The sequence below is a fragment of the Colius striatus genome, chromosome 13, assembly GCF_028858725.1.
Source record: "Colius striatus isolate bColStr4 chromosome 13, bColStr4.1.hap1, whole genome shotgun sequence".
In the NCBI taxonomy this organism is placed as follows: Eukaryota; Metazoa; Chordata; class Aves; order Coliiformes; family Coliidae; genus Colius; species Colius striatus.
This window is the reverse complement of record NC_084771.1, coordinates 7,867,685-7,884,206: the sequence shown is the minus strand read 5'-3', so window position 1 is coordinate 7,884,206 and position 16,522 is coordinate 7,867,685. Positions and strand designations below refer to the sequence as shown.

At 59.4% G+C, this 16,522-nt stretch overlaps 1 protein-coding gene across 9 annotated transcripts; it reads right to left on the bottom strand.

The window, feature by feature from the left end:
* Nucleotides 1–1,758: 1,758 nt before the first annotated feature.
* On the bottom strand, nt 1,759–16,473 carry LOC104557296 (protein Wnt-11b-like). 9 transcript variants are annotated; one of them, XR_009819645.1, is made up of 11 exons: nt 14,054–14,092; nt 11,919–12,011; nt 9,594–9,840; nt 7,538–7,729; nt 5,761–6,065; nt 5,399–5,634; nt 4,366–4,643; nt 3,550–3,842; nt 2,733–2,891; nt 2,104–2,536; nt 1,759–1,936 (listed from the first exon to the last, which is right to left on the bottom strand). XR_009819645.1 is itself a non-coding variant. In XM_062006620.1 (10 exons), the coding sequence occupies exons 5-10, from the start codon at nt 5,937–5,939 to the stop codon at nt 2,404–2,406; spliced, it is 1,278 nt and encodes a 425-aa protein (XP_061862604.1). In that variant the 5' UTR covers nt 5,940–6,065; nt 7,538–7,729; nt 9,594–9,840; nt 11,919–12,008; nt 16,389–16,473; the 3' UTR covers nt 1,759–2,403. The 9 variants fall into 9 exon arrangements, 8 of the variants coding, with proteins under 8 accessions (XP_061862604.1, XP_061862603.1, XP_061862602.1 ...); XM_062006620.1 differs by lacking the exon at nt 14,054–14,092 and adding an exon at nt 16,389–16,473 and having other exon boundaries at nt 1,759–2,536; nt 11,919–12,008; XM_062006619.1 differs by having other exon boundaries at nt 1,759–2,536; nt 11,919–12,008; nt 14,054–14,116.
* Between the last annotated feature and the right edge of the window lie 49 nt (nt 16,474–16,522).

Sequence of the window (16,522 nt, the reverse complement as noted above, 5' to 3'; positions counted from 1 at the left end):
CCCAGGTGGGGTGAAGGGAATCCATCTCCCTCTGACACCTTCCTGCTGCCTTTTCTGACCAAGGTGGGTTCGTTCCCTTGGGACTCACCAGCTGATGCCAACTCCCTCTCTCTGGCTCTGGGCCCATGGGAAACTCCTCCAGCTCAGCACATCCCCCAGATTCAGTTAACTCAGGTGTGACCCCTTCCCCACAGAGCCTTGTCACTTAACTGCCACCTCCCCACCATCGCCCTTCCTGCCAGCCTGACCCTTGGCACCCCTCAGCTAATTACAGCGCTTTCCCCTCCACACAAACGAGCTCCTCGCTGCTGGTTGACACCTCCCCCAAAAGCCCTTTCCCAGCTCTTCCCCGTCGGGCTTTCGGTCAAGATGCAAAGGGTGAAGAGGAGGGGAGAGCTCTGCATATTCAGCACTTGACCCTGCCTTTTCCCAGGCAGAAATTCCAATGGGTCCTCTCTAGGAGGGCTCAGGGTGTGTCCCCGGGGCATTCCCAGCCATTGTGGCTCCTCTCCTCTACCCCAGGCCGGCTGTGTTTGTAGTTACCAAATGCAAATCACATTTCCCACCCTCCTGGATGAATCTCTCACTCCTCAAGATCCTTCCCCTGTTGTTTTTGGGTTGCCTTTGGTTTTTTTCTCACCGGCTCGTTTTGCAATGCCCTGTGGAGTTCACAGCCCCTCTCGGTTTCACCTTCATCTGGGATGCGCCGGGAGGTGGCTGGAGGGAAGGCATTGAAGCAACCCTTCTTAATTAAGTCCCTGCATCACCTCTCTGCTCAAGCCTGGCTCTGCACGGGGAAACTGCAGCTATTGTGCAGCCGAAGGCCCCCCCTCCCCGTTCTGAGGAATGCCGGTGACCAATCCCTAATTGCATTTTAAAAGAACGAAAAGATAGCTTTGGGGGCTTTCTGTTAGCTGAGGGGAGCCTTGCAGCTGGGGCTCTGCTGGGGCTCTGGGAAGGCTGGATGTCTGCAGCCAGACCGAGACAGTGGCACATTAACAACTGATAATGGTCGTTAACTCACTTGGTTCAGCCTGTGAGCCCGGGTTTCACCCCTCAGCCTTCCCACTTCCAGCTCCCATGCCGTCTCCAGCCTCTGACTCTCAGCCCTTAATTCACTGTTGGTACAGAAACCTGGAGTACATTAAGTGGAGGGGACAGTTTACAATGAAAGCCGATGAACTGATTCCGAGAGTGCTCATGAATTGACTCAGTGCCCCAGCAGAGGCCGTTAGAGATGACTGAATGGATGTGGCAATGAGTAATGGTGCAGCTGGGGCGGGGGCCCAGCCCAGGCACTGCAAAGCACAAAGGAAACGAGGTGCCCACAGAGCTGCAGCAGCCTCGGGGTCCTGATGGGACCCAAAGGCTGCATGACTTTATGTCTTCTGCATCTCTTGCCCCCAGCCCTGGCTCCTCACCCTTTTCTGCTCACACAGCTATGCTGGGCTAGTGCAGCCCATGTGCACAAGGATCAGAAAACGACCCCAGCCACCAGCACGGCATCCCAGGGAGCTGGATACCTCAGAGACCTGAGGAAATGGGGAACAGCAACTTTGAAATGGGCTTGCCACGTGTGCAGGAACCTGACGCTGACAGATATCTGTGATTAAAGATGAACCTGAGCCAACAAGCAGTAGAAAGAGTTAAAACAGAGCTTGTTCCCTGCTGTGTAAGGGTAGGACAGGGGCTTCCTGCTCTCCTTACAGCCCTGCTTTCTCTGAGAAGGTGGAGGAAGGAGCCTGACCAGGAAAGGTGTCACAGAGAGGTACATTTATTTACAAGCCACACACCAGCCTGCCCCTCACACTGAGTACAGAGACCCAGGGGCCATTTGGGTTTCCCAAGGGCCCTGGAGTCGTGCCCTGTCTCCCTGCCAGTGCCAGCACACCTGGAATTGAGGGACTGGAAGGAATGGGCTGAAAACCTTGCTGGTCTGAAAGAAGGGACAGAAAACACAAGCCAGGTGCTGAGTGAGCTTCCACCTGCAACACAGAAGCAGAAGCCCAGAAGCAGAAGCCCCAGCACTGCCTTGCTGATCCAAGGCTGCTGGGTGCCACTTGCCACTCTGCCCTGCTCCTGTCCAGCTCTGCCTGCTCTCACCAGCCACCAGTGAAAGCAGCAGGGATCTCTGTGCAGGTCCTGGGGAGGATTGATGAGTTCTGTCTCCTGGAGCCATAACCACATGTCCAAGCTCAGTCTTCATTTCAGATGCTGCAAAGGGCCCCGGGCTGCTGTTTGCCTCTGAGGAGGAACACTCGGGGTGCTGGGTGAGCCCACAGCAGCCTGTCCCCAAGGAGCTGGCCGTGACCCCCTCACCCCAGGCAGGTTTCTTCCCCTGCAGACTTCTCCCAATTGACAACACTGTACCTCCCTTCCCATCCATCATTCTCTGCTTTCAGGCTACTGTCGGGAGCCTCCTGCCAGGAGACAATGGCAGCCTGGGGTCCCTGTGCCTGCCCAGTGATCAATGGCTCGTGCCCAGCTGGAGGCAGGGCTGCTGGTCAGCTGCAGGAGGGCAGCTCTTTGTCCTGCTCTGCAGAGGTGGAGCAGAGGCCGGGCTCCAGCCTTGAGCTTCCTGGGAGCTCTCAGCCTGAGGTCTTCCACGGGAACCGAGTCCAGGCTTCCGGCAGAGCTGCCCCGAGCAGCCCGTGCCAGGGCCGCTGTGTGTCCAGCTCTGATGCGGGGGACACCGGCAGCCCGGAGCCCTCTGCCCTCATTTACAGACATACCTGTCCACCTTGTGCCAACACCTCTTGCAGGCCACGTAGCAGCACCAGCGGTACCTGCACTGGCACCTCTCCAGCACCTCCTCCGTGTAGCTGTTGTAGCCGCGGCCGCAGCACAGCAGGTCGCAACTGTCGCTGCCCACCGAGCTTTTGTTGCAGTGCCTGGCAGGAGGAGGCACGAGCCGAGGGACTGAGCCTGCCTGCCCCAGCACAGCTCCCTGCCCTGGCCTCCCCCCAGGGCCAGGAGGCACAGAGGTGCCGTGAGAGCAGCTCTGGCTGAGGCTGGGCACCCTCCCTCTACACCACACTGCGGGCAGGAGCTTCCCATGGTGAAGGAAGGGCAGATGGCCAGGAACAGGAGCTTCTGCTACTGCTAAATCTAACAGGGACTGCAGGTCACAGCCCCGGGGCAGCTCTGCCTCAGACAGGGATTCCCACACCCCCACCATGGCCCCAGGAAGGAGACACGGCTGCTGAACCATCCCAGTTACCACCCAGGGCAGGCAGCACCCAAAAGCTTTTACGAAGAGGTGCCACCTCCCTTTCTGTCTCCTTACTGGGTGGATTCTGCCTCTGCTGGTGGGCTCTCAGGGAAGGCTCTCCCTTGCCTGTACACCTGCACAGCTCTGTGAGAGGGACATCTGCCTTCCTGCCTCCTTTGGGACTTGAAGAGCAAACCTTTTGCAGCGGTCTCTGTGCTGTCCCCATCTAGGTGGGGAACTACCCATCCACACCAGCTACTCAGAGCAAGCTCTCAAACCCAGGGGGACACTGACAAAACCAGAGGCTGAGTGAGAGCATCTTTGCAGCAGTTTCTTACCTGTCCTGAGTGCCCAGGGAGCCCAGCTGGGCATTTGGTGCGCAGTAGTCGGGAGAGTTGATGAGATAAACCAGATCAGTCTCTCTCACTGTCCCAGTGTCCATTTCTTTGGGGATCAGCTGCTTCCTGAGCCCTACGAGCCTGTGGGTCACCTTGACAGCTGCCAGGTATTTGGACTTAAGGTCAGAGGCAATTTCCTCCAGGCCTGGCAGTCCCTTCCAACAGGTCTTCACTGAACAGGAGCCTGACACCCCGTGGCATTTACACTTGGTAGCCAGGGAGTCACTCAGCACCTGCAGAGGACAAGAAGGCAGGTGAAGTGCTTCTGCTTTCTCCTGCTACCATGGAGAATGTCAAGAGATGAAAGAGCTCAGCTGCTTACTGAGGCAATCAAGGACTCAGCCCCGCTTCATTCCCCTGATCAGAGCCTCACCCTGGGCAAGTGCCGCTGGAGCTCGCAGCGGGGCTGGTGCTTCCCTCACCACCACGAGTGTGGGACGGCCACCTCCTCACCCGGCCATGGGGCAGGAGGAGCCTCCACTCCCAGGAGAGGGGCAGAAGGAAGTACTGGGAGTACTGGTGTGAAGAGGCAAACGCCTTGTGCTAGTTGTGGAAAGGGTTTGGGGATGTTTGGGGGGGCGGGTAGCAGCAGGAGATGTGTCTGCAAACACCTTTCATTGCCTCCCGCCTGACTGGAAGGAGAAGTATCCCAACAGCGTGTCTGGAGTCTACCTTAGGCACCTCTGCCATCCGTGCCCCATGCCCGCTGCCGAGGCGCGCCGGGCTGCAGCAGGCCGGTAAGCCCCCGTTACCCACCTGCCGGCCCGCGGCATTGTTGTGCAGGTTCATCGCCTGGAGCGCCTGCGTCCCCGCCTTGCTGGATTTTAAGGCGCTGTCAGCAAAAGCGGCGCCGAGCTGGAGGCCGTAGCGCAGGTTGTCCCCGCAGCCGCCCCAGCGGGAGCCGGGGCCGGGGGGCTCACCAGGGCCGGCGCCGCAGGAGCAGAGCGGCAGCTCTCCCGAGGCGCAGGCGCGGGCGATGGCGTGTGGCACGGCCGCTGCTGCCAAGGCGTGGACAAACGCAGCCTCCCGGGTTCCTGGGAAGAAGAGGGGGAGATGGGCTTCCTCCCTGCCCAGCCGAGCCCTCCTCGCCAAGGTCGCACAGTGCAAACGAGGGAGTTTTCGTCTTGCAACAGGATAAAAGCAGGGCCCAGCCTTTCTCTTTTCACCTGTGCCAGCCCTTAGATTGCACCGTCAATACACAGCCCGTGTCCCCACCTCTGCCCCCTGTGTTTTGGAGCTTCTGGCAGCCGTTTTTGTTTGAAGTGCAAGTTACTGTCTGTCATCTCCTGCAAATTTAAGTTGCAAGGGATTAACACCAGTGCAACAGCGGCAAGTTTCCTCCAAAACATAGATCTGAGGCAAAACTCCCTGGCAGGAGGTTGTGAGGAGGTGGGGGTCGGCTTCTTCTCCACGGCAATGAGAGGACAAGAGGAAAGGGGCTCAAGTTGCCCCAGGAGAGGTTGAGGTTGGAGCTGAGGCAGAACTGTTTCCCTGAGAGGGGTGTCAGCCCCTGTGCCAGGCTGCCCGGGGAGCTGGGGGAGTGCCCAGCCCTGGAGGGATCCCAAAGCCGTGGAGCTGAGGTGCTGAGGGCCGTGGGTCAGTGCTGGGCAGGGCAGGGTGAGGGCAGGGCTGGGACTGCAGCAGCTTCAAGGGCTTTGCCAAGAGAAATGATTCAGTGATTCTATGGAAACGGCCACCCCTCAGGTGAAGAGCAGGGCTGCAACACAGCCTGGGGAGCTGGCCGGGGCACAGGGACGAGCACAGACTCCGCGGCCGAAGCATCCTTTACCTTTCAGCAGGTCAGGGCCAAAGCTGGGGGCACGTTGGATGGAGGAGCAGTTCCACCTCATGTCTGCAAAGGTCTTCTGGCAGACGCTCTTGGTCAGGCGGGCGGCCCGGACGATGCTGTGCATGACCTCCAGGTTCCTGCGGCACACCTGGAGCTGGTCGGGCAGCAGCGCGGCGAGCAGCCGGCAGTGCTGGCTCTCGTTCCAGCGCACCCCGCCGCCGCTCTCCGCCAGCCCGCTGCGGGCACAGGGCGGCTGTCAGCGGGGCGAGACCACCGGCACCCCCCGGGCACGGCGGGGAGAGCCCCAGCGCGGGCAGCGAGGAGGGGGTACGTCCCCTCTGCCCGCAGGGACCGCTACTCACAGCCACTGGAGAGCCGCGGCGAGCCCCAGCTGGCACAGGAACACGGCGGCGGCGGGGGCACGGCCCATGGCACGGACGGCGATGGGAGCGGGGCCGCTCGGCACCGCCGCGCCTCTTATAGCCGCGGGCAGCGCGACCCTCCCCCGCGGCGAGGGGAACAAAGGCGCTTTCGGTGCCATTCACAGCGGGTTAGAGCCGGGGAGGGGGGCGGAGAGGGGGGTACAGCTGCTACGGGCAGCGGCCGGCCCCGACACGGCACCGGGGCAGCGACTGAGAGACGAGCCAGTGCTGCGGGGTACGGGGAGCTGGGGACACGGGGTCCCGTGTGTCACACCATGGGGAGCTGGGGACACGGGGTCCCGTGTGTCACACCATGGGGAGCTGGGGACACGGGGTCCCGTGTGTCACACCATGGGGAGCTGGGGACACGGGGTCCCGTGTGTCACACCATGGGGAGCTGGGGACACGGGGTCTGGTGTGTCACACCATGGGGAGCTGGGGACACGGGGTCCCGTGTGTCACACCATGGGGAGCTGGGGACACGGGGTCCAGTGTGTCACACCATGGGGAGCTGGGGACACGGGGTCTGGTGTGTCACACCATGGGGAGCTGGGGACACGGGGTCCCGTGTGTCACACCATGGGGAGCTGGGGACACGGGATCCCGTGTGTCACACCATGGGGAGCTGGGGACACGGGGTCCCGTGTGTCACACCATGGGGAGCTGGGGACACGGGGTCCCGTGTGTCACACCATGGGGAGGGAGCTGGGGACAGGGGATCCCGTGTGTCACACCATGGGGAGCTGGGGACAGGGGATCCCGTGTGTCACACCATGGGGAGCTGGGGACAGGGGATCCTGTGTGTCACACCATGGGGAGCTGGGGACACGGGGTCCCGTGTGTCACACCATGGGGAGCTGGGGACACGGGGTCCCGTGTGTCACACCATGGGGAGCTGAGGACAGGGGATCCCGTGTGTCACACCATGGGGAGCTGGGGACACGGGATCCCGTGTGTCACACCATGGGGAGCTGAGGACAGGGGATCCTGTGTGTCACACCATGGGGAGCTGGGGACACGGGGTCCCGTGTGTCACACCATGGGGAGCTGGGGACACGGGGTCCGGTGTCACACCATGGGGAGCTGGGGACAGGGGATCCCGTGTGTCACACCATGGGGAGCTGGGGACAGGGGATCCTGTGTGTCACACCATGGGGAGCTGGGGACACGGGGTCTGGTGTGTCACGCCATGGGGAGCTGAGGACACGGGATCCCGTGTGTCACACCATGGGGAGCTGGGGACACGGGGTCCCGTGTGTCACACCATGGGGAGCTGGGGACACGGGGTCCCGTGTGTCACACCATGGGGAGCTGGGGACACGGGGTCCTGTGTGTCACACCATGGGGAGCTGAGGACACGGGATCCCGTGTGTCACACCATGGGGAGCTGGGGACACGGGGTCCCGTGTGTCACACCATGGGGAGCTGGGGACACGGGGTCCCGTGTGTCACGCCATGGGGAGCTGGGGACACGGGGTCTGGTGTGTCACACCATGGGGAGCTGGGGACACGGGGTCCCGTGTGTCACGCCATGGGGAGCTGGGGACACGGGGTCTGGTGTGTCACACCATGGGGAGCTGGAGACACGGGGTCCCGTGTGTCACACCATGGGGAGCTGGGGACAGGGGGTCTGGTGTGTCACACCATGGGGAGCTGGGGACACGGGATCCCGTGTGTCACACCATGGGGAGCTGAGGATAGAGGGTTCAGCACATACCCCACTCAGCTCCCTGCTGCCGCATCCCCGTCGCAGCCCCGCAGGTGCAGAGATGCCACACATGATGGGCACTGGGGCTGTGTTGGTCTCTGCCCATGGTAGCCTCTGCCCCTGGCATCTTTGGGAGAGCTGTGGGATTGCAAAGTTAAACCCACGTGTCTTTGCTGAGTGTTTAGGGGCTCAGGCCTGTAACTGGAGTCATAAAAGGAGAACGTTAGCAAAGGACCAAAAGGGCTGGCACAGGCTGCTGGGCATTTCTGGCTTTCCCCCCCTAGTTTCTTTGCAAGAAGCTTTAAAAAAACATTTTCTCTGACCCAGAAAGAGTGAAAGTCTCAGCTGCCTCCTCTGTCTCCAGAGTCCCTTGGGCCAGTCAGAATCCCACAATAACCAGGGCTCCAGATGTAGATGTGTCAATCAAGGGTGTGGACACTGGTCTCACCAGGCTGGAGAGCACTCAGCCAAAGGATGTGCCAGGCCTGGAGCTCATTGAATGTGAGGAAATCCTGCCCCTAGACACCAGCTTCAGCCCCAGACCCTTTTCTTCCAGACAAACTCTCTTACTGACCCCTGCTCAGGGCATCAATAGCTGCTGGTGGGTTTCGTAACTGCAGACAAAGAGGGGGAGCAGAGGGGACATGTGGAAGGGCTCTCTCAGCAGGCAGTCTGGGAGAACATTTCTCTCCACTCTGCAGCCTTGCCCATGCAAACATGAGAAACAGCCCTAAACCTGAATGTGCCCATGAGAAAACATGGCCAGAGCCGGCTCTGACTCAGCCTGGGGCTGCCTTTAGCTCACCACTGCTGCAGACCCCAGCCCATGCTTGGCACAGGGCCTTCTGCTGCCCTCAGTCTCCCAAAGCACACAGGAGCAGGAGGGACAGCTAAAGGACTTGGCTTTGACTCTGTCACTGGGCTTTGATGTATATGGCTAATTCTAGACTCCTTAACCATAACCAGTTTCCACAACAGTTTGCCTCTCCAGGCCAAGAAAATGAGCTTCAGATCCACTGGCTATCTCACAGAGAGCCCATGGGACAGAAAAGATGCAGTGGGGGAAAATGCAGAGGGGCTGGTGCTGTGTGACATTTCCAGGGCTTGCACATGTATTGTTTCTGAACCTTCTGAACTCTTCCAGAAGCAGAATAAACCAGAAGTGCAATGCTGCTGTGGCAGCCTCCAGGAACCAGGCAGGCTGATGTGTTCCTGCAGGTGTGTGACATTTGGGAGACAGCCCAGCTGACACCAGCTTCTGTTGGAAACAGTCACAAGTTGAAGACCTCTGCTTTGGGCTTTCACTTTCTCCGTCTCTGTGCTACTTCCCTTCTCACTGGAAGGTGCTTTCCCTTTCCAGGACAGAACTGGCCAGCATCCCCTCCGTGACCTCCCTTTGACTTGCTGCCACGTGCACTAAAACTGGGACAAGTGGCTCAGATCCTTGACCTTCCCAAGCTACTCCCTTGGGATGAAAAGGCCAAGGTGCATTGTCCCAGAGCAATGGCCCATGAGGAAGGCTCCTGCCAAGAGAGCAGCAGAGTCACTCCCAAATCCCAAGCAGGGTCACAAGGCGCTTAATTAAAGGCCTGTGCTGCCCTCTCCAGCCCCAGACATTGCCCCACAGAGGAAGATGTAAGGGCCAGTCAGACATTAGCTAGAGCAGTTTGTGGGCCCCAGCCTGCAGGGAGGTCAAGCACAGGCAGCTGGGCAGACTTCATGCGCCCACAGGGCATCCATCCCGGGGAGCCCTGTGAGCTCTGGCCTTCCTTTGGGTCCCAGACACAACCCAAGCACCCTGACCATCTCCACATTTGGTGATGGCCATTAGAAGCCTCTTGGAGGATTAAATTGTGTGATGAAACCCACAGACTGGTTTGAGACACGAGTGTGTGTGAGGGGTTGAGGCTGCATCACACCATAGGGAGAGTGAGACAGAGCTGCCAGGGAAGGGTCTCACCACTCCCCAGCTCCTGTATCCTGTGGGAACTGCTGGGAAGACGCCCTGCCCACACCAGTCCTGAGCTCTGCCACAGCCTCAGTGGCTCCAAGGGCCAGAACTCACCAGTGCTGTAGGACAGAAGGTAATTGTCTCCATTCCCAGATCTACAGCCCATCTCAGGCACTCCCTTGTCAGCCCAAAGCCTCCTCCAGCATCCCTGCTGTTCCTGAAAGCTGCTGTTTGGTTTGCTCCAGTGGTACCTGAGGCCTGGCACTGCTGTGCTGGGTAACATCAAACTCTTCCTGATTCCCATTGCTGGGGGCATGTGGCAGATGATCCCCATCACCTGCTCCACCTTCTACTGAGGGCTCTGCAATGAGAGATAGTCCCTGTAAGTCCCTGGGATGATGGGTTTGGCTTGTCACAGGGCCCTGAGGGGGGAGACAGAAAAGCCCCATGAAGCAGCAGCCATTGCTGGGGCCAGGCTGGTGCCATGTGGGACAGGGTGAGAGCACCCTGGGGCTCCTGGGGCTGTACAACCACCAGCTGGGTGCTGTGGGACTCTCCAGAGCCTGGAGCCCTTGGCCATGAAGTCATTCATCAGCTGTGGTGAGAGACCAAAGTGAGAGATCAGTCTCACCACAGCCACAGAGTTGGGCTTCCACCTTTCCCGAGTGGGCTCAGTCCTGCCTGTGCTCTGGAAGCCCCCGAGATGCCTTCAGCATCTCCCCTCCCCAGTCATGGCTCTTGCAGAGCTTCTGTCCCCCTGGCCCCAACTCAGGTGCAGTGCCCACACCTCTCCCTCACACCAGCCCAGGAGGAGCTCCTTTTGCTCTCACCCCAAGGATCCTGGTGCTATGAAATCACGTTGGCTGCAAGTTCCCTTTTCAGGCCTGGGGAGCAGGGAAATGCCCTGGGCCCCTGGCATTTGTGCTGGGGGGGAATCTTGTCAGCTTCTGGAGGGATTAGGAAATTTCTGACCAGGAAAAGCTGCTTTTGTCAGTGCTGAGAGGTGTCTGGGTGCTTTTTTGGGCATCATGTGCTCAGTGGGCAGAGGGTGAGGGCCGTGGCTCACCAGTTCTGTGCAAGGCAGGAGTTGCCAGGCAAAGAGCATCACTCTGTGTGCTGGCCATGTCTGAGCAGACACCTCCTTCAGGCTCCAGCCAGAGACATGCAGGGGCCCTGGGGGGTCCCAGTCCCTCCCACTGACAGTTGATCTGCCATGGACTCCTCTGCATCCTGAAGCAGCTGCTTTGCTGGCTGCTGCTCCAGAGTGTCCCAGTGCCACATCTCTGCTGAGGGATGGGGAGGTCTCAGGGTGACCTTGGGCCCTGCAGGAGATACTGAGCCTTTTGGTGTGATCTCTACTGTTATTTTACCACCTGCCTCAGGCAGCTCAAGAAAAAGTGACCATCAGCACAACTAGAGCCTGCAGAGGGATTCAGACACAGGGGTCTGGAAGGTCAGCACCCCCCTCATCTCCCCTGAGCAAGACACAAGGGTGGGCAAAGTACAAACCCACCTCTGTGCTGGAGGAGGGGGAGGAAGGTCTGGGGTGGCTTTCCAGGAGAAGCTGCTTCCCAGCTGGGTGGCCCCAGCACATCCTGGGGCCTGGGTCAGTTCTCCCTGAGGCTGGACTCTGCACCTCCCAGTCAAACCCCAGCCTGGAACATCTTGCTCATGAGGAAAGGCTGCAGGACCTGGGGCTGTTCAGCCTGGGGAAGAGAAGCCTGAGCTCAGGGGGAATCTCAGCAGTGCTGATCAGTCCCTAAAGGGTGGGTGTCAGGACACTTTTTTTTCTGTAGCACCCAGTGCCAGGACAAGGGTGATGGACTGAAGCTGGAACACAAACAGTTCCACTGGCACAGGAGGTGAAAGCCCTTTGATGCTGAGGTGAGGGAGTCCTGGCCCAGGCTGCCCAGGGAGGGTGTGGAAAGGTTTCCAACCCCACCTGTGCCCCCTGAGCCAGGGGAACCTGATCTAGCAGGGGCTGGGGCTGGGTGAATGGTTCCAATCTGCACCACTCTGGGGTTCTATGAACCCCCCTCCTCCTGCTGCTGTGGCACACACTCTGGCCAGTGCAGGCTGAGCAGCAGGACATGGATGCTGAGGATGCCCAACCACCTGGGTGGAATGTGGATCACTGTCCTGAGCTGTCAGTCCAAAGTGGGGTCTGAGTGGGGTTAGAGCTTGCAAACCAAACCAGAGCCATCCTGGCATAAGAGGCTGACTGCCTCTGCACCGTGTCGGGCCCGGAAAGGAGATGGGATATTGCCACCTTCTGGCCAGTGGTTTTGCTTGCTGGGCCACCATCTCCTCCTGGGACCCTGCAGAACCAGCCCTCACCTGCTGTGTTGGTGCTGGCAAACCTCACCTTGCAGCAGGACATTTCCCCTGTTAACCCTGTTGCTTTTGGGCAGACTCCTCCAGGGGAGAATGGTGCCTTACCCTGGGACCTGGAGGTAGGTACATCCTTGGGCTGGATGGCAGCTGGGAGGGAGAGAGCACCTGGGTTCCCAGAGCAATGGCCAGGAAAAGCTGCTGGAGGGAAGGAGAGAGGACAAGTGAGGATGTGTGGGTAGAGGCACCTCACGTCTTCAGGGGTGCTGGGAGCCGTGCCCAGCACCGGGGCAGAGGGGCTTCCTGCCACCCCTCCCCTTCCCTTGGGGTGCCAGGGCACTAGAAACCAGTGCCAGCACAGGGAACAGTGTCAGGTGACTTCTGACACCAGTCTCCTGCTGCCTCCTAGAACAGAAGGTTTTTACCAGCCCCTCTTCACAGGAAGGTTTTGCATTGGCAGTGGTGGGAAGGAAGAATAGAGAGGGTTTCCTTATAAAGCCAAAGCAATCCTTCCTTTGATGTCAATTCCTCTTCTTGGCTCAATCCTTGAAACAACCATAGGGTAAGTGTTAAAAATACCTCTTCCCCTTGCACATCAGGCTGTCTTGGGGAAGGGAGAGGGCAGGGGGATTCCCTTCCCCAGGCTGCCTGTGGGGAGAGCACAGCAGAGGTGCTGGGCAGAGGGACAGACCAGAGGGGAGCAGCGAGGGGCACTGGCATATGTCACATCATTTACTAACATTTATTAATTAGTATCATTGCCCTGGATTAATTAGATTAGTAATAGCTGTCCTGATGGCCCAAGCCAGTGGGATCCTCCACCAGTGGGACTTGGGCAGGGGCCAAAGCATTTCCCCACGAAGGGTTTGTGACTGGTGAAGCCCTCGGAGCCTCCTCTCCACAGACCATCCCAGCCTGGAACAGCTGGTGGCTTCACACAAGGACCTGTCAGAGGTTCCCCTGCCATCAAAGTGCCCCCAGTGCCCTCAGCACTGCCCCATCCCACAGCTCAGCTCCCACTGACCACGTGAGGAGTCACATCCCTCTGGCTGTGACGGTGGCAGCCGTGACGCGGTGGCACCGTCACATGGCCCTGACGTCTGGGCAAGGAGCAGCTCCTGCTCCACAGCCAGCTCCTGCTCCACAGCCACCTCCCACAGCTTGTGGATGAGGTCCCTGCTGCAGCTGGGCACCTGGGAGCATCCTGTCCCATCCAGAGGCCAGAGGTGCTGCTGAGGGTCACCTGGGGGCAGCTGAGCCTCCCGCTGCAGAAGCTGCTTTCCTTCAGCAAAACCCTTCTCCTTCCTCTTTCTGTGGCACTGGGGGAGTCAGTGACCTCACTGCAGGATACTGAGAAGCAGCCAGGGCAGACAGGGACCTGCAAGGTCTTGGAATCATCAAAATGTTTCAGTTGGGAAAGCCCTTGAAGCTGCTACAGTCCCAGCCCTCCCCTCACCCTGCCCAGCCCAGCACTGACCCCTCAGCACCTCAGCTCCATGGCTTTGGGATCCCTCCAGGGCTGGGCACTCCCCAGTTCCCTGGGCAGCCTGGCACAGGGGCTGACACCTCTCAGGGAAAAAGGTCTCAGGCTCCTCTTCTCCAGGCTCAACATCCCCATTCCCTCAGCCCCTCCCCAGCACCCTTGTGCTCCAGCCCCTTCCCCAGCTCTGAGCCCAGCTCTGGCCACGCTGCAGCCCCTCAGTGTCCCTCTGACAGTGAGTGAGGGGCCCAGCACTGAACACAACCCTGAGCTGCAGCCTCACAGTGACTTGCTCCTGCCAGCTGATCTCCTCCAGAGCCACTTACACACAAGGCTTCCTCCCAGCCTCACCTGTCCCTGTGACCTTCCAGTGCTCCAAAGCCTGGACTGGCACCATGGATCTGTACCTGCCTGTGGGTCCAAGCTGTGAGGAGCCAGAGCACCTGATGATGTTTCATGTGCTGCCATGGCCACAGCCCACTGCAGCAGCACACAGCAGAGCTCTGCAGCTCCCTGGCCACAGGGGGATACAGCTGCAGAATGTGTGGCATCTGTGACACCCTGCAGCAGCCTGGGACAGCTCTGGCTGTGATGCTGAAGAAGCAGCATGGCATGGTGTGGCAGAGGGAGCTGCATTCCCCGTCTGCCTCCCTGGCAGAACCTCCTCTGGCTCAGGTCAGTGTGCCAGAGGGTCGGTGTCAGCCCCCAGTCTGGCCAGAGACCCACCAGAGAAGAAGAAAGTGTCATGAACAACACGCCTGACCTCAGTGCCTGGGCTGGAGAAAGCTGCTTGGGCAGTTCTGTTGAGTCACGCAGGAGAGGCTGTGGCAGCCAGTGATAATGGAAAGCAGCAGTGGCACAGCCCTGATAGTGACACGCAGGTCAGTGTCCCAGAGGTGACACATGGGGACCAGCCCCTGCCACTGGGCTCCTGCCCCGTCCCGAGGCCGCAGAGCAAACGCCGTGGTGGCTGCGAGGGCGTGAAGGGCCCTGAGAGCCAGGCTCAGGAGCCAGGATGGTGCTGCAGGAGCTCAGCCTCGCCTGGGAACACACTGCAACTCCATCAGCAAAAACACCACCCAGCAGGGCCAGGGAGGTTCTGCTGCCCCTCTGCTCTGCCCTGATGGGGCCTCATCTGGAGTCCTGGGTCCAGTTCTGGGCTCCCCAGCTCAAGAGAGACAGGGAACTGCTGGAGAGAGGCCAGGGCAGGACCACCAAGATGCTGAGGGAATGGAACATGTGTGTGAGGAGGAAAGGCTGAGAGACCTGGGGCTGTTCAACTGGAGAAGAGAAGGCTGAGAGAGGGATCTTATCAGCACTTACATATCTTTATATATATATATCAGCACCCACCTAAAGGGAGAATGGGCTGACACTTTGTCCTGGCACTGGGTGCTACAGAACAAGGGGTGATGGGCACAAGCTGGAACACAAACAGTTCCACTTAAACACCAGGAGCAAGTCCTTTGGTTTTGGGGTGAGGGAGCCCTGGCCCAGGCTGCCCAGGGAGGGTGTGGAATCTCCTGCTCAGGAGGTTTCCAACCTCACCTGGACACGTTCCTGTGCCCCCTGAGCCAGGGGAACCTGCTTTAGCAGGGGGTTGGGCTGGAGCAGCTCTGCAGGGCCCTTCCCACCCCACCCCTGTGGGGTTCTGTGATCCTGTGGGAGCTGGTGAGGCAGCAGCACAAAGGGCAGGCTGTGTCACAGTGACATGCATGGAAAGTACAGCCTTGCAGGGGGTTTAAATGAGGAACAGAGGCCACAGAAAAATGTACCAGAAACATCCACCAAAAGCAACAGCAGCAGTTTGGGCTCCAGCCAGGCAGCCCCAAAAAGTGTCCCTGTCCTGTCACCAAGTGCTGGGCTGGGGAAGGAGGCTGGCACAGCTTTGGGGGTGTGTGGAGGCAGGAGATGCAGCAAACAGCCATCCTGGAGCTGGAGGCTGCGCTTTCACCAGCAACAGAAGCCATGTGCCCACCCCAAAGGTCCCTGCAGGGTGGTGGCACCTGGCAGTGCCCAATTCCCAGGGACAAGGTACAAAGCACCAGATCAAAGGGAAACTGAGGTGGGGATGGAGACACGGGGCCAAAGGCATGTGGGGTCCCTGGGGAGCTGAATGACCATCAAGTGCCAGGGAGCTGCAGCTCCTGCAGCACTGTGGGAAGCCGTTTCACAGCAAAAAGGCCCTTTTGCTTCACAGGGAAGCCACAATAAGCTTGAAAGAAAAGAGGAAAGAAGGGAAGTAATGGGATTTTAAGTGACTTCCCAGCCCTTTTCCAAGCCCAAGCCCACACCCCCTGCACTTCTCCCAGCCTCTAAACCCACAGGTGAGAGGACAGAGGTGGCCTGAGCCAGCTGAGGACTTTCCAAGTGGAACCAAAGACATGTGAGTGGTAAAAGGTTTCATTCCAGGCTGATTCCTGTCCTTCCCCAGAGCTGGCCCCAGCCCTCCAGGTGCTCACTGGGCACTTGGCTGCCATAGTGGTGGGGGCAGCTCTGCTCTGGCAGGTGGTCACATCATGCCTGGACCAGCCAGGATGGCCACTGCATGCAGCCACCACGCTCCCACAGCCACCATCCCGCTGTCCCCTCTCCCCCTCTGCAGACCCAGACCCCCAGAATTACACCTTGGCTCTGTCTGGACCAGATTCCCATTGGGATTCAGCACTTACCCCTGGCATGGGGAGCAAACCACCACTGCCATTGCTGGTTGGGAGCCTGGGCACTCAGGGCATCTCCCAGAGTCCACAGCCCAGGGACAGCACAGGAGTCTCTCTCTTTCTCACTATCTCCATGGCTGAGGACAGTGCAGATTTCCCTCCTGCACCCACAGCCCTGCCTGGAGCCATTTTAAACCCAGCCAGTTCCTTCTGATAACAGCATGGCAGGAAAAGGCAAGAGAGGCCCAGAGGGTGCTGCAGCAGCCCCTTCCCACCCCAGTGCTGGCTTCCACCCCTCCAGCCCAGCTTCCACCAGGCGCCATTCGCTGCTGCTGCCACATCCCTGGGCTGGGGAAAGCTACTGGGGACAGGAGCAAGGACTTACAGGAGCTCTTAACCCTGCTGCTGCCACATCCCTGGGCTGGGGAAAGCACTTACCAGAGCTGTGAACCCACTTAGAGGCAACCAGCGACTGCTGGGAAAGCTGAGAAACACTCAGGTGGCACCAATGGAGACAATTCCGTTTCCACGGGCAGAGTGTGATGAGTTTCAGGGGGCAGAGCATCCCAATC

Excerpts from the sequence above, each read along its gene's own strand:
- LOC104557296 (XM_062006620.1), bottom strand. The coding sequence starts at position 5,939 with ATGGCACCGAAAGCGCCTTTGTTCCCCTCGCCGCGGGGGAGGGTCGCG. Across the intron at positions 5,635-5,760 it reads GCCGCGGCTCTCCAGTGGCT|CGGGCTGGCGGAGAGCGGCG; the intron begins GTGAGTAGCGGT and ends CTGTGCCCGCAG. Across the intron at positions 2,537-2,732 it reads TGTTGGCACAAGGTGGACAG|AGCAGGACAAAGAGCTGCCC; the intron begins GTATGTCTGTAA and ends CCACCTCTGCAG.